The sequence below is a fragment of the Anoplolepis gracilipes genome, chromosome 11 (genome assembly GCF_047496725.1).
Source record: "Anoplolepis gracilipes chromosome 11, ASM4749672v1, whole genome shotgun sequence".
In the NCBI taxonomy this organism is placed as follows: domain Eukaryota; kingdom Metazoa; phylum Arthropoda; class Insecta; order Hymenoptera; family Formicidae; genus Anoplolepis; species Anoplolepis gracilipes.
Window position 1 is genome coordinate 6033755 of NC_132980.1, and position 17046 is coordinate 6050800.

At 29.7% G+C, this 17046-nt stretch overlaps 3 protein-coding genes across 5 annotated transcripts; 1 reads left to right on the plus strand and 2 right to left on the minus strand.

Moving 5' to 3' along the window:
* Positions 1-1409: 1409 nt before the first annotated feature.
* LOC140671381 (protein brambleberry) lies at positions 1410-7129 on the minus strand. Its single transcript, XM_072902629.1, has 9 exons — positions 6776-7129; positions 6289-6693; positions 5391-5576; positions 5077-5299; positions 4695-4991; positions 4312-4524; positions 3290-3529; positions 2921-3212; positions 1410-2824 (listed from the first exon to the last, which is right to left on the minus strand). Exons 2-9 carry the CDS (start codon positions 6670-6672, stop codon positions 2680-2682), a joined length of 1980 nt encoding a protein of 659 aa, XP_072758730.1. The 5' UTR covers positions 6673-6693; positions 6776-7129; the 3' UTR covers positions 1410-2679.
* A 352-nt stretch (positions 7130-7481) lies between these two features.
* LOC140671380 (nonsense-mediated mRNA decay factor SMG8) lies at positions 7482-12897 on the minus strand. 2 transcript variants are annotated; one of them, XM_072902628.1, is made up of 15 exons: positions 12619-12897; positions 12279-12423; positions 11918-12192; positions 11565-11795; positions 11303-11499; positions 11127-11230; positions 10813-11006; positions 10507-10746; positions 10197-10400; positions 9786-9898; positions 9536-9694; positions 9229-9439; positions 8634-8966; positions 8359-8538; positions 7482-7765 (listed from the first exon to the last, which is right to left on the minus strand). In XM_072902628.1, the coding sequence occupies exons 1-15, from the start codon at positions 12657-12659 to the stop codon at positions 7645-7647; spliced, it is 2748 nt and encodes a 915-aa protein (XP_072758729.1). In that variant the 5' UTR covers positions 12660-12897; the 3' UTR covers positions 7482-7644. The 2 variants fall into 2 exon arrangements, with proteins under 2 accessions (XP_072758729.1, XP_072758727.1); XM_072902626.1 differs by having other exon boundaries at positions 9536-9706; positions 12619-12896.
* Positions 12898-13081: 184 nt separating this feature from the next.
* On the plus strand, positions 13082-16471 carry LOC140671388 (quinone oxidoreductase-like protein 2). 2 transcript variants are annotated; one of them, XM_072902635.1, is made up of 8 exons: positions 13084-13398; positions 13575-13808; positions 13889-14080; positions 14565-14746; positions 14873-14961; positions 15037-15163; positions 15245-15374; positions 15527-15880. In XM_072902635.1, exons 1-8 carry the CDS (start codon positions 13174-13176, stop codon positions 15572-15574), a joined length of 1227 nt encoding a protein of 408 aa, XP_072758736.1. In that variant the 5' UTR covers positions 13084-13173; the 3' UTR covers positions 15575-15880. The 2 variants fall into 2 exon arrangements, with proteins under 2 accessions (XP_072758737.1, XP_072758736.1); XM_072902636.1 differs by lacking the exon at positions 14873-14961 and having other exon boundaries at positions 13082-13398; positions 15023-15163; positions 15527-16471.
* Positions 16472-17046: the final 575 nt, after the last annotated feature.

Genomic DNA, 17046 nt, shown 5'->3' on the forward strand with positions numbered 1-17046 from the left:
AATTTACTTATGGCGTGTTGCTTATGTTATAGATACAATAGCAAAGCGGACAAGAGAAATGTAGTCAATATATGCCACGAAGAGCGACGCAGTTGTCCGTTCAACCAGGAAACACAATGGTCATAGCCTAGGCAATTGCGAAACATTGTCAATGATCTTTGAAAAATCAAATCAATAGCGCGATTCTGACGAGTTTGTATTGTCGTAATAGACAGACAAATGGACTTTCGACTGGTCGTAAATTGGTCACTTGTTACAAATATACAATTTATATAGGAATTAAATCAACTTTCTATAAATGCTTTTCATCATCATTCATCTTTCCCTGTAACAGTATACAAATTTGATCCTCGTAAATTACACGGATAATTTTTTTTAAGCGGCTTAAAGAAGAATTGCAATTATGTTAATTTATGTGAGTACTGAAAAAAAGAGGTGAATATCAAAACTTTTGCCATAAAAATGACATCGACGAGCAGACAGATACACTTTTAAGCTCGTAAAAAATGATTTTAAAATCAATTCTTACCATAATTTTTGCAGTAATCTGTAGTATGATTTACGTAAGTGACATTAAAAGGCTTTCTTTTTATTCTTGTTTGCTTCATTAGAATTATCAGATCTGGTAAAAATTATTGTAATATATATTGATCTGTATGACACCTTGGTATTACACACATATATATATATCTATGGAACTTTACATTTTTCTGACATTATTAATGTTCCTATATACTTTCATTCATGCGTTCAAAGAGCGGATGGAACAACTACCTGCAAATAATATATATTATAGTTAATTTATAAGAGATAAGAGTGTAGATAAATGAATTATTTAATAATATTTACCTTTTAGTTGAAATGTATATGTAACACAAGGAAACTTATATAATTTTTAGAAGTGATAAGAAATCAAACAACACACTTTCTTATTCAAATCACCGATTCAAATTGCTTTTAGTATTGATATCGTTTTCTCGAATGGATTTGTAGATGTGCGAAATTGAAACTAACAAACGATATTATTTGCACGCAATTTAATATAGCAGTTTATGGAAATAAACAAAATATAATTTTGTAATTTTTTAAAATTAAAACCGATTTTTGCATCGAAATGTTACTGTTGTAAAAAAACGATAGTTTATATTTGTAATTTTTATTTACGATTTCATACAAATGTTACAAGATTATTTATACCACAGATTTGTATACTATGTGAGATACATATTTATGAAATAATAAATTATTAATTGTATTTGACTAATTATATATTTATATCAAATATTTTATATTATTTATAATATTTAAATACAGAACTTATAATAATTATTATTACCTGCTACTTTACTTGAAAAGAGCAAAATAACATTTTTAAATCAATATTGTACAATTATTTGCCTTTGAGAGCCATTGCAATATATGTGAGATACGTGTAATTAAAAATTTCGTGACAATTTGTGTATGTTGCAACATCAAACATTTAAAATCAAATGATCAAACAATAAAAATTATTTAAATTAACACTATATATACAGGGTGTCCGGTAAAGATTGAATCAACGCTCATTCAATCTTTATCGGACACCCTGTATAATACTAACATTATATCAAGATATATACATTCGAAATACATAGCATCAAGATTAATATTTAGTATTATTGAGCATCGTTGTACTATTATATCAATCGTTTGTACTATTATATTATCTATTATCATTTGTAATATTATATATATCGTTTGTACTATTATATCAAAGAAATGTTATTTACAAAATTATAAAATGTAGTCAATAAGCTATTTAATTTTTATCAATAGTAAACAATATAATTATGCACGAACGTGATTCCAAGCCTATATTTATATATTCCATTAGTACATATTAAATATACAGAAAAGGTAATGAAGATTCTATCAAATTTTTTTTCTAAATTAGTTCAGTAACGCAAAAACATATTTCCAGATTTTTGTCGATAGCTATTATTACGAAATTGGCACTTTAGTACTGTCATAAAGAAAAGAGAAAAATTTATCATTAAATCTAAAACAAAAATATATGGTATAGCCAGTAGAAGAGTTCAAACAATAAAACATCAATTCTTTGGTTTTACAGAAGAAAAGTTTGTCTCCTTCTGATGATCGAAGAATTAACTATTATAATCGATAATATTTATAATTACTACAAAATTTTTTATGGATTTTTATTTATAACGTGTAATGTATATGTTTTGACGAACTATTTATGTTAATCTATTTATAAAAGAATAATGGATTAGAGGAACAAAATTTAATACAATTTAAATAAATGGTTATTTAAATAAAATTGGATTTAAATAAATGATTAAATAAATTATATATAGATATACACAAAATATTTTCAATATTCTCTGATTTAATCTCTTGATTATTGAATTTTTTTTCTGAATTTATTATTTTTCCGATATTTTTGATAAAAGTCAATAATCAAAAATTGTTATTAAAACTATTATTATATATTATATAAATATCCAACAATTTTACTGTAGTTGTTATTTATTACAAACTATCACAAAACTATCAAATCTTGGATCATCAGTTACACTGATTGTTATTGAATAGAGGTTGTTGCATTATACTTAAAAAGGCTCAGATCATTACTTTAATTAAATTCTTATTATAAACGGATTTAACTACTTGCAGAATTCAATCAAGATGACTACCAGCGATAGATGTGCCAGTAGAATGATGATGGCAGTAACATTGCCCGGGTGAAGTCAACACTCGACATCTTCTGCCAGTTCTCGTTTTTGCTAGGCAAAGCATTTTCGGTAAACCCAAAGGGGTGACACTAGAATCATTTATATTATTTAGTCATTTTATGAATTATTAAACATTTGAGTAAAGTTTATAAATTTAATTTTTAATAAATTTTAGTGTTTCATACCTTCTAGATGACCGCGTTACACTTATATTATGAATACGATGTTTCAATTCAGTCGCGTCCGTTATATCATTAATATTATTGTAATAGTCCTCACGCGACGAGTGTGTTACGTTGGAAAAATTATCGTATTCCATCTCATCGTCTGAGTACTCCCGTTTGTACTTTCGGTTGTACAAATCGTCGCGGTTTTTTTTCATTGGTTGATATGAACAGGAGAGTTCCTCGTGCGCGCTTAAATTGCGTCGATTGTTCCAAAAAGAAGTGACCAAGTGTATCAAACCATTAATTTTCTCTGTAAAATGATTATTGTCAAGAATTGTCCCCTGATGATTTCTCTCGCATAGTTTTGGTTTCAAATCGGAAAAGTACCTTTACAGTAGTTTGTTTGCAAAACAATAAAATTATAAAGTTCCTGCATTTTTTTCATTAATTTTTCGCGAAGTCGCATCTTTATCATTGAACGGAAATATGATGTTGATGTGTATTTATATACGTGTCCATTTCCATTCAAATTTCCATTGAGTTGAGAGACCAGTTTGGCTGGTTCTGTATTCGCTTTTGAATTGCTTGGCCCAAACATATGTTGTATTCCCAGCATTATAAAATGCACTGCATTAAGAAAAATTAAATAAATACATCAAATAACAAATCAATGTTAATATCCTAGACAGCACAAAATATTTATAGTAATTATTTAAATATTTTTAAGATTTTAGATTGAATAGATCATAAATATTTATCATAAATATTTATCATAAATATCCTAGCAATTATTTGAGAAATATTTACAAAACAATTACTATAAGTATTTATTTTTTACTTATCATAAATATTATAATATAATAATAAATAAATAAATATTATAATTAAAATATAATATTATAATATAATAAATATTATATAAAATATTTCATCTACATTTTAAAAATATGCCGAATAAAGATTTTTATAAAATATGTAGGTATAATATTTCAAAAATATATATGTTCATAAATATTGCTTTCTGGATAGTGAAATATATTGTTCTTTCAATTTGACTTATCACTTATAATTGAGAATTTTAAAATCGTGACTTACAATTTTTTAAAAATTGCAAAATTATTAGTGTAAAAAATTTTAAAATAATTATTTAAAGAATTTTAAAATTTTAGATCAAATAGATCATAAATATTTACCATAAATATCCCAACAAATATTTGAGAAATATTTATAAAATAATTATTATAAATACTTATTTTTTACTTATCATAAATGATATGAAATATTTATATATTTCAAACAAATACATATTTATAAATATTTATGAATATTTCATAAATATTGTGTGCTGCCTAGGATATATATACATATAATATTTTTTAATGCATATTTTTGATTTGTATAATACTTACTTGCAGTGATTAAGAATATTAGCACTGTCATAGATGTAAAATCTAAAGAGGCTTCCATGCCATGTTTCAAGTAAGTAACAAGATTCACTGGCACTATACCCAAAATGCTAGCTCTGGTTAAAAATGGTGCTTGTAAAAACGCAGCGATTATCATTGCCACTAATATATACACAACATGTGAAACTATGCGATACATTCTTTGCACTTGTTCACCTAAAAATATAAAAATATGAATTATCAATATATAACTTTAATTTTATATCACTGAAATATTTTTAAATATAACATAACAAAATTATATACTTAATGTAATTAATTTAACAATTAAAAAAATTTTTTTATGCTATCAAAACAGAGTGTACTCTCGTATAATAATAATATACCAGTGTCTCCGATATAATCGGTAATCCATCCCAACTTTTGGTCTATTTCTGTGCGCATAATATTAGTGAGATTCCAAATATATTGAATAGTATCATTAATTTGTGTGAGTTTCTGCATCGTCTGCTCGTAATGATCGATGGTTTTCTCATGTTGTTCCAATATATGATTAGTGCTACTTTCAATTTTTTCCCAAATTGATTGCATTTGTTCCTTTATATTCATCAAGTCTTCCAACACTTCCTCATGATTTGTCGCATGCTCAATAACTTGTTGCTCGAGCTCTTTATGCGCCTGTTCTGGAGGATATATTACATAAATTTAGAAAGTCTATATACAACAATAAAAAAAAAGATAAAAACACATATAAAAAATATTTAGTACCTAATTTAGTTTTTATGTCTTCTGCCATAGTTGCAAGCTGAGCATGCCCAGATCGTATTAATGCCTTTTCGTTATTCAATTCCCTCAGATTCGACGTTACAAGATTGTGAGCTGTTGCTTGAGCATCCTTCAAGTATTGTTGTTGTTCCAAAAGTGCTTTATTTCCCTTAGATAACGATGACAGAGCTTCTGTTGTTTGTTCTTCCAGATGATCCTGACTTTGCTGTATAAATCGTACAATAAGATTTTTAATAAAAAAATTATATAAAGATAAATAATTAAACAAATATATTTATTACACTATACATAAATACCTTCAAAGACTTCAATGCTTCAATTTGAGAATGTGCAGACTGCATCAGCTTGTTGACAGTTAACTCTGTAAGAGCACGAAATTGTGTATTCCGAGCTGTGTAACAAACTGCTCTCGCTCTATTACTCATTAAATGATATGCATTCCACATGTCAGCATCCATATCTGTGGTACACTGTTGAAGGGACTAAAAAATAGAAATTATGTTTTTATACTTACTATAAATTATAATTTTCTTGCATGTACACTTTCTGTCTTTTAATAGTGCACTTTTTTATAGCATTATTTCTATTTAAATTCTTCTAATTCTTTTTAATAAAATTTAAAAAGTTTCACTAAATTTAAATATTCTTTGGTATTATATTAAAACATCTGCAAACAGAGCCACATCAAATACTAGTATAATGCACTGTATGACTGAAGCTCTGGGGAGGTCTTCAAGAGTAAAAAGAAGGGGAAGTGTGCAGGTTTGAACAGGCATGGCTCACCCCCTTAATTTGTGAAGGGTATAGACATTCTGCAGGCATTTATATTTATCTTGTATTATATTTAGAACAGCGTAAGTCAGTTCTTTTATATATTATTAACAAATCACATAAATCAATATAAATTGTCCTGTGCTTTAAAGTAATTCTGTTGCATAAATATATTCTCTCAAAATTGCATTCTTTCACTATTAATGTATTAAGTTGTAGATTTAAAAATTGCAGAATATAATAAAATGTATTTGTTAATTAAACTATTATTATTTAAATAGATTTTAATGATTAATGGAATGAATATATTGCTTTAATTAATGAAATTAATATAAAATATAATTAAAAAAAGTAGTAAAAATTTTTTGATTGTGGATTAAAGGATTTTGGATGTAAAGAAATTGTATTATATTGATTATTTACCATTTTCTCAGTGCAGGGAAACATCTTTCTGCCTTCAACCGCTGCCTGGCAATTTAGAAGATTTACACTCAGCTTTGCGAGCTCTTCTTCTGACATGTCGGAACATGAGGTCCTGATTTTCACAATAACTTTGTGTTGACAGATCTCCAGTGGAGAAGAAACCTTAATATCTGTTAACTTGGCAGCCTGTTGGAGGAACTTTTCATCCTCTGTCATCGACTCGTAAGGGATTGAGATCAAAGGTACACTATCAGCAACCAAAACAGTTGTGTCAGCTGCTTTTGTTTGCCATATCCAATCCAGTACAGATGCAGTTCCAAGCTTACAATTGAGAGACATAACAGATATCAACAATAAAAGCTTGCAATTCATTTTCAACTGCATTGTGTCTAATTAATCTGCTGTCTAAAAGAAAAAGAAAGATAATTTTTTAATACAACTTTGTTAAATATAATTATTATAATCGAATTCATGAAAAATACATCACCTGAAATGATCGATGATTTGTTCAGAAATAATTAAAAGATAAATCCAGTCGTGAACACAGGTTATTTTTCTCTCTTATTTATTGTTTACCATTCAAGTCCGCTGAAAAAGTGACGGGACAAAATCGCGCACACGCAAAAACCACAACTAAAAATAGATAATACGTCGCGAATTGGCTCGTTCGTTTGTGTGGTGTAATTATATTACAAATCTGTCGAGCAATATCGAGTAAGCAGATATTCGAGAGGTTCTTATTCGTTTTACATGGTGTCGGTGAATTACGAGTCGACAAAAGCAGACCTCTTCCTCCGAATCCTCAAACGCGACGACGAGCGATGACAGGTAGGAATATACTCGTCACCTGTTTGCATCCGCGTGTTTTAACGGCTGTGTCGTTTAAATGCATGCGGTTTGAAACCCGCCAACTCGTCACTTGAGAGAGAGAGGAGGGGGCCCATAAAATACTCCTCGTAATATATATTTATTTTTATTCATTTTTCATCATCTGTCTCGTTTAAAGATTATTTTATTTAATTACGATATGAATTTAAATTGCTTTCGAAGAGAGGAGAGAAATGACAGTTTTGTAAATTCAAGTCGAAGTTGTAAGCCAATCGCAAACGCGAATCGGGCGCACGTGATCATCTGTGAATTTTAAAAACGACGAATCATCGCGCAGGATCGTATGACATCAAATTAAAACAAGGTTCAAATAAGAGACGTTTTATTTTCTACAAAATTAATAAAAATTAGTAGTCATTTATAAGACAATTATATACATAAATAAAAAGGTAACTGAAGAAGATATTTATCAAATAAAAGAAACTTATACATGAATATTTTTTTTTACAGAAAAAAATATATCAGCCTTTATTTCTTTTCAGGCATAACTTCGCTTATACCATACATCCCGGCTAATAAACGTCCGTGAGATGCTGCCACTGGTTCCTTAGGAGGTAAATATGGTCCTTTCTCACCCATGTATACGTAACTTTGAAATTTATATTAGGGAAAAAATGACATATATATTTGAAATATTTATAGAATTGAAATATTAGAAAAAGGTAAGTTAAAAGTAAGAGAAAATTGTTTATATGTAATTAAAAAGAGGAGACTCGGTTAATTACTTTAAGAATATCTTACACAGCACATGATATTTATAAAATCTATAGAAAATATTTATAATTATATAAATATTTTTGTACTCTTAGATAGAACAGATCATAAAAATCATAAAGATTTATCATAGATATCTCAGCAAATATTTGTGAAACATTTATAAAATATTACAATTATTTATTTTTTACTTAACATAAATATTATATAAAATATTTCATCTATATTTTAAAAATATATCAAATAAAGATTTTTATAAAATATTACTATTAATATTATTAATATTTAATTTATCTTTTAATATGTCAAAATAATTTTAATAATTTTTTTTTAATGTATATAAAATACGTAAAAAATATTTATATAATATTAAAAAATAAATAGTACAAATATTATAAATATTTAGAAATATTTATCATAAATATTGTGTGCTGTTTGGGATAGACATGCAAAAATTTAAAAGGATACGGCAATCGTAAAATCCAATATGCACTTTGTGATAATTTGATCGGTTCTTCGCACCCTGTGACAAATATCGGACAAGGTGGTGGACCAGGTTGCACTCGGGGGTTCAATGTGACGTGTACTGGTGCCTTAGGTGTCACTACGTGAATTCTCATTAACTGAGCGATCAATGGTTTTGTCTGCCTAAAAATGAAAAACATATTTATCCAATAAATAAATATTTATAGACCATCTTTTTGTATTAAAAATCGGTGTGAATAAAATAAAATTTGACAAACCTGCAAGGGCACGCAAAATAGAGTGGCATGTCAGCTGTACTGGACGTCACCTTATTCCCACTGTCCTTTACTATTCCATTTCCTGTGGTCTTCAGCACCTTATCAGGTGCAGACGCCATGAATCTGTGTCCGCGTGGACACTCGTATTCCACGCCAACAAATATCTTTACCACGAATTCTTTGCCGCCTTTGGACTTACGACCACGAATGGTATTCATATTTTGGAAATTCTTGCCCCCTCGAGAACAATAATTTCCGTGAGTTCCGTGATCGGATCCTGTAAATCCCACTGTAGGCCACAGCGAGGTACTACGCTCCTTTTGATGCTCCAATCTGCAATATAATGTTTACAAATTGAGAAAGATAAACAGCTCCTATGACAAATACAAATGTAAATAACAGGTTGAAGGAGCAATGGAACTGAGTTGATCAACTCTGAGTTGATCTCAGTCCGATAAATAGAGATGTTTGTCGTTCTTTCGACTTTGCCTTCAGTCGGTTGACGAACTATTTTAAAATAATAGTAAAAATATTTACGACTATTTATCAATATTTATAAATATCATGTACTGAGCAGAATATGTTTTTTTTTTACCTGACAGTCACATCCCAAGGGAGTAGAAACGCCGAGGTGGAAAATACTCCAGTTTGATGTTGCAATCCTAAATTATGAGAATAAAGACTACTCGGTCCCAGACATATCAGGGACCAGCTAGAGAATTGTGGTAGCAAGCCGGATGGTGATTCGGTGTGCAACATTCCAGGCAGGTATTCTGTCGTCGATGGTTGTCTGACCAAAGGTTTATCTGTAAAGAACATGCATATTTTTTATTTTATATATTCTTGCATTTAATTGCGTGAATTAATAACAAGTAAATAACCTGTAACGCGATAGCCGATACCTTTAGAGTTTTCTGCGTCACTATCGATGACTTGTATGATAACTTTGTGCGAATCACTCGGCGTGAGACTTGTTTTGCTACTCAACCTGGGGATATCCTCTCCGATCGGATCGCTCGTCATCGAGGATTGACCGCCACTGCCATAATCCGTAATTCCGTCTGTAATGTTTCCTAGAAATTGATCGATTAAAATTCTGCTCGCTAAATGAACAGAAAATGTTATAGCTTATCATTCATTCATGTTACTTGCCATTTAAACTATCGGCTCCTAAACTACAGGCTTGCGTGTCTCCCTGTGGCGTAGAAGATCCGTTGCGACTGAAGGAATCATGGCGTTTCGTCCCCGAAAATAATTGCGCTGCTCTATTAATAAAAAAAAAAAAAAAAAAACTGTACATTTATCTGTCTTATCTTTCTTTTGGAAGAAACTAAATTAATCATTTAATTTAATAAAATATTTATTGTTAGTAAATATTTTTAGTAAAATATTAAATTAAATTATTAATTAATTTATTAAATAAAAAATTATAATTATAAATTAAATTAATAAAATAAAATATTAATTAATAATTAATTATTAATTAAATTATTAAATATAAAATATTAACTAAAATATTAAAAATATTAAATATTATATTAAAATATTAAACTAAAGTTCTACCTGTAATTATGTGTACTAGGTTGAAACACGGGAAACTCTATACTCTCCAATTGTGCGCAACCGCATTGTTTCGCTAACATTTGGAAATAGTCATAGTTGGCCTGTCTTAGATTGAAAGGATCTTCTCTCGAGCCTTGAATTCGACCACAATTACAAGCACACACATATCTAACACCACTACAATGTTCTCTGGTAGGTAGTTCGCTGAAAGGAAAAACAATGGCAATTGTAAATGATTGTAAATATAAATAATGTACACAGAAATATATATATATAATATTTGATCTTTATTCTTTATAGAGATACATACCTATCGTCCTCTCTGGGTTCAGTTTGTTCTCCGCCTCCGGCGCCTTCGCTACCTCCTCTGTGAATGGGATTTGTGCAAGGATGACCAGTGAGTGACAATACTTCGCACATTTGTCTGCCCGCACGCCAATGTTTGTCACATTCGGCCTGTAACTTTTCACTAAACCCCTCGAATAAGGGACCACGAGCATGCATCTCAAAAACTGCCATGGCATGTGCTAGTTTAGATTCGTGATATGCTCTGAAAAGTCATTTTAGTTGGAATATAATCTCTTTTTTCACACGATTATGTCAAATAATTTTCAACCTTGTGTAATGCTGCGGTAAGTTCTCTTGATATGCTTGTAAAGCTCTTGGAAGTACTTTGGTGCATCGGCTTTTACTAAATTTCACATCAGTATCTAATAAATTATGAAGTGTTGCCAGTTCTTTGTCAGTTCCATGAATAAAGTAATCGAATAACTTGTTTGCTACTTGACAAAATATATTTAAAGTAGGAATCTGTAAATAATACTAATTTTTAAAAGTAATCCAATAAATTTTGACTTATCTGATATTAATATATTAATTAAATTTATATTGGTTTGACATTAGACTAATGATGTAATTCCTTCAACGCACTTCAAAATAAGCTGGTACAGAATGTCGACCGACATTGTCGTGAAACCCTTTCGCAAAAGCCAAGTTTATGTGTTGTTGCAAAAATAGTTTAAACGTGCGAGATTCTGTAAACGCATGAAAATTATCTTTACATCCAGAATACAATTTTTATCTCCTCTTCATCTCTCTCATCTTACCAGTCCCAGTATCATCTACGATGATACTATTTGAATCCAAACTGGCGAGACTTCTCGATGTTGTACCACCGGAACTAGTTTTGCAACTTTGTACTAACTTTCTCGCCATGTAACCCAGCATATCCTTTGAATCTGTACTTCCGGTATGCACATACACGAATTCCTCATTAGCTGGTATTGCAAACAAGGAGTTTGTGCTACAAGCAAAGAAAAGTGATGTTTTGTTAAGCTTCAATAAGATTTGATGCGCTAAATTTTATACCTGATATTGGTAACAATTCTATTTTTCCTCAACATTTGATAAATTTGATCTTCAAGGGAGTGTTCTAACTTTTTAATATTAGCGTCACTGTCTGGATTTTGAAACGCTGTAGGACAGGTTTCAAAATAAAATAATACTCGCGGTGAGCATGGTCTGACGTTTGCAATCCAATCTTTGGGTAGATTAGGAATAGAGTTTAATACATCGGAAAGTTGTGGCGATATCTTTTGCCTATAAGATATAAAGCATTAAAATGTTTTATTAGAATAAAATTTGTACTAACTACATTTAAATTATATGTGTCTGTACATCAATTATTAATATAATTCGGTTTAAAGAAACTGATGCCTTACCTGACTGTATCCATGGCACGAAAAAAATGTACGTAACTGTAATCAAAGGTGTGTGTCGGATGAGTAAGTATGATCACATGAGATATATGAAACAATACCAGGAGCGCTCTTGCATATTTATCTCTCATGTGTGCCCACACACTGAGAAAGTCCTTGCAATCCAGTTTCTCCGTGAACTTGTCATATTCAGTTAAAAGTGTATGGGTATCCAAGAATCCTCTCAGATGCAAGAAAACTGTCTTCTCACGAGGATTATAATATCCTTCAATTTCGCACTAATAATAAAAAATAAAATAGAATCAAGACTGTTTGTTAATTCATGAGAAAGTTCCAGATATTTAAAAAAAAGTATGTATCTCACCCAAGAACCCTCGTCGATCTCTGGCTCCTCCAGATGACTTAATTGGAGTATAGAACTGAGCATTTCCATCTTGCATCCTTTAGCTCGATATTGAGACTTGCCAAATACTGAGACAATCACCACTTTTTCATCAATTTGTGGAAAGCTATAAATCCAGCGAAGAGATTAACAGGATAATTTTTATGAAAAATAGAAATATAAAAATATTAGATAATGATAGAAATATATAAAATTTTGACAGATAAACTAAATCTAACTTAATATAATTATAAATTAACTATAAAATATAATAATTGTATTAGTTTCCAACATTATTTGCTTCTTATAAATAATTCTTTACCTGTCCACATCACATGGGAGTTTAAATTTATGTGGTCGCATTATGAGCTGATTTATATAATTGTAGTTTTTATTTTTTTTTTTTAAATAAATATCCCGAACTTATCAAACTTGTAAAGTTATTCAAACACGTTTGGATTTTATTTCCTTCGAAGAACGAATTATGTTTTTTTATTCCTGTCTTATTTGATTTCCTATATTTTTTTATATTTATATTACTCTTTCTTTCTCCTAGTTCACGCACAAGGGCACAAGTGTCTGCGAATTGTTTACATCAGGATTTTTTCTGTCAGCTATTAAGTGTCAGATTAGGTTGTGTTCTCTCTCCCTTTAGATGCGTTCAAAAATCCTACTCGTGAGATAGAGTAGAATTAAATTGACCAATCAGAAAGAAATCTTTATTCCTTTGTTCTGATTGGTCAATTAAACTCTACTTTAACCCACGGATAATTTTTGAACTGAATCAGGTGGTGCCTTTGTAAAGGTTATATTATTATTCTAAAGCTCTGAAATATTTTTTTTTGCAATGACATTTAATTAATTATATATTCTTAATATGACATCGTTGGCAGGACACAGATTTTTCATAAAATTATGCAGGAGTAGCTTGTCATCGCGAATTATCGCTACAAGATTCAGCAGTACAGCTGTCGAAGAAAATGCGAGAAATGTCATTCCGGCTTCGCAGCCGGGAAAAATTCAAGCTGCATTATTGAAAGATTTTTCTAGTCCTCTTATTATAGAGAATCTAGAGCCACCAAAAAACATACAGGCGAATGAAGTAAGTAAAAAAAAATAAACTTATTTCAGAATTAAGTGTAATTTATTTTGTTTATAAAACAATATATAACAATATCAAAAGAAATATTAATAATAATAAATGTTATTTATTTTGTTTATATTTATAAAACAATATCAAACGAATCGATAATAATTATAATATATTTAATTTTACAGGTTCTCATTGATGTTCATTATTGTGCTTTAAACGCTTCCGATGCACTGCTCAGTAAAAATTTGTATACATTTGAACCAAAATTACCAACAGTTCTTGGTTACGAAGTTGTTGGGAAACTGGTTGAAGTTGGTACAGAAGCGGAGAAGAATGGCTATAAAATTGGTGATAAGGTCATCGCTCTTAACAAGGAAAGATACGGAGGTTTGGCCGAGAAATGTCTGGCAGAAGTTGGGGTAAAATATGTTTAAACTGAATTTTTTTCTAAAATACTTTATAAAACAATATGGCTACATCAACAATACATCTTACTTAGGACATATGGAAAGTATCCTCTGAAATAAACTCTATAAATGCTGCGAGCATTTTAGACAATTATATCACTGCTCTGATTGCACTGGAGAGAAAAGTCAGTATAGACGAGGATGACATGATTTTAATAAATGTTGGTATAAGTGGTATTGGCTTAGCAGCAATAGATCTTGCAACAAATGTTTTTAGAGCAAAGGTACTTGTTATAATTACAATTTATTTTATAATAACATATAAATAATTATATAATAAATATATTATAAATATTTAAACTATAAATAATATAAATATTTAGACTATATAAATAAATATTTTATAATATACATATTATTACATTTTATAATTAGATCTTGCAACAAATATCTTTAGAGCAAAAGTACTTGTTATAATTACAATTTATTTTATAATTACATTTTCTGAGTAATTATAAAATAAATGTTACAAATATTTAAACTATAAATAAATATTAATATTAAAATTAACATTATATAAAATACATATTACATTTCATAATTACATTTTATAAGTAATTATATAATAAATATATTATAAATATTTTATAAAACACATTACATTTTATAATTATTACATTCTATAATTAGATCTTGTAACAAATATCTTTAGAGCAAAGGTACTTATAATTACAATTTATTTTATAATTACACTTTTAAATTACTTAGGTCATTGGGATATGCGCGACTGAAAACGGAGCGGATCTGGCTCGAGAGAAAGGAGCATTCGCATCTCTTAAATACAAAGATAAGAAGTTATTAAAGCAAATAGAGGAAATTGCCGCCGAACGAGACATCAAAGCTATCTTTGACGATGTGGATGGAGAATACTTCAAGAAAGTGTTGGATTGGTGAGTTTCAAAAAGATTGTCGGTAGAAAAATATATCTTTGGATGTAGGGAAAAGCTGCATGTCTGGGAATTTCCACTGTCAGGTAAGCACCGCATATCCTGGTGAGACACACGTAATATTTTTAGCTTTACCGACGTCTACAAAGATGCAACACTAAAGGACTTGCTGCGCGATGACAATTTCGCTGTGGTGGTGCATCATTTGTCTCGCGAAGGTATACATCTCTATTTTATCAAGTAGCCATAATCAACATTCGTCGGTTTACTCACTTGTAGCCTCTGTCACGAAGGGCGCGTAATCGTAGCTGGCACGGCAGCAACCATGACGAATGCTCATTCGGAGGTGCAAAAAGGTTCCTTCAGCGTTACCGGTTTTAATCTCGCAGAATACAGGAAGAAGAACCCCGATGTATATCGGTATGTTGTATGTTTATTGTCCTCCTATCTCTTTTGGTTTCATAAATAAAAATTCAATTATTTTGTTTACTTTCAAATTAGCCAAGCAGGAGATGAAGTTTTACAATTTCTCGAAGAAGGGCTTATCACACCGTCTTGCTTGTTGACTGTTGGCTTGCATAAAGTCAACGATGCTTTGCAGTTTGTTTCCAAAAGTAAATCTTCAGGAAAAGTAAGTGGATAGGATTCGAATTTTTCTATTATTTTCTGTTTATTTAGGATTTATTGTACAAGAGAGATTTAATATACATATTAATGTATATTGAATAATCTGTCTGTACTTGATAAATATTATGTATAATGTTACATGTATAAAATTCACAGGTTGTAATCGACATCAGGAATAAGGAAGCTGATACAGTAACGAAATAAAGGAATTTATGTATGCACAGTGATATATTTTATATACATTATAGGATAAATGTTATCATATAAGTGATAAATATTAATATAATTATTAAAGTTGCGTTAATAAAATTTTTTTTTCTAATTTGTGTATTATACTCAACAAACAAAACATCTAATTTCTGTAGATCGTCTCATTTTATATTGCAATTGACAATGATTATTAAAATTTCTTGCAACTCTTGCAAAATTATAAATTTTTCCAAGTTTCCAGCTTTAGCTAAAGAAAGATTAACTAAAGAAATAAGATGGCCATTTGTTTATACGAAAAATTTTTACTTAAATATTTTACTTATATTAAATATTTAATATGCACATAATATATTGCAAAGAAAACGAATTCGCTTTTCGCAATCTTTCAATTGTTCAAGATTGTTTCTTAGTTTTGAAATAATTTTTGTATATATCGATGTTATTCAAAAAGACAATCGGCATTTTTGATAAGCATGTAGATTATGTGAAAAAGACCAATTGTAATCACGAAGAGCGTGAGTCCTTGGCCATTATTCTAGTGTCCGCGGGTGTTCCTTTTAGACGTCGAGTAGACATGTAGATTATCAAAAATGCTGATTAACCAGTGACTTTATAACATGACGAGTATTCCAGACTAGTCGTGACTCACCGGTACTCGTTTGAGATACATAAAATAGTGTTTCAAAATAATCATGTGCATAGACATTTTTTTTTACGTCATGTGAAGGATACTTGTGATCGAAACCTGTCATAGCGTGTTACTTAAAAATGTGACAGAACATGACAGCGGTGATTATTTTACATTCGATATATTTAGATTTATCAAGACCTCTTATTTTTAAATTTAACTTATTGGAATATTATTGATTAGTGTACGAATATTATTGGAGATATATACAAATGTACATTTAATATTGCATAAATCAATATCAAAATAATTAGGATTTATTTTGATATAATATTACAATAATTGAAGGATAAATAAATAAATTTCAATTTAATCAATTTAATTGTAAATTTTCTATAACGTTTATCTGAAGAAAATTTACAAAATTATTGTCTTATTTTTCATATCTTTTTTTATTATGTTGATCTCGACTACTTATATTAATTTGAATGTACATTGCAAATTCATATAAACCAGCAGGCGCATTCCAGATGTTATTAACGCTTTGGTACCGACTAGCGGTGAAGGCCAATTAGAGTGGTTTTACGTCGTTAATCATAAAGTAGTTCGAGTTCAAGGTAGCGCCTTCTTAATTAATCGTAGGCGTGCTGTCCGTGCGATTTCCAAATCCAATTGTCCAGTCTATATCTCTAGATATATCGCGAGTACCAGACTCCTTCGTATATGTAAATGTGCTTTCTCCCTAAACCTTGGAGCAAACTGACATGACGCATGCCGTCGTCGCGGAATCAAAGAAAATTGATTCTGTCTACGTTGATCGTTCGCGTCCTGTTCGAAT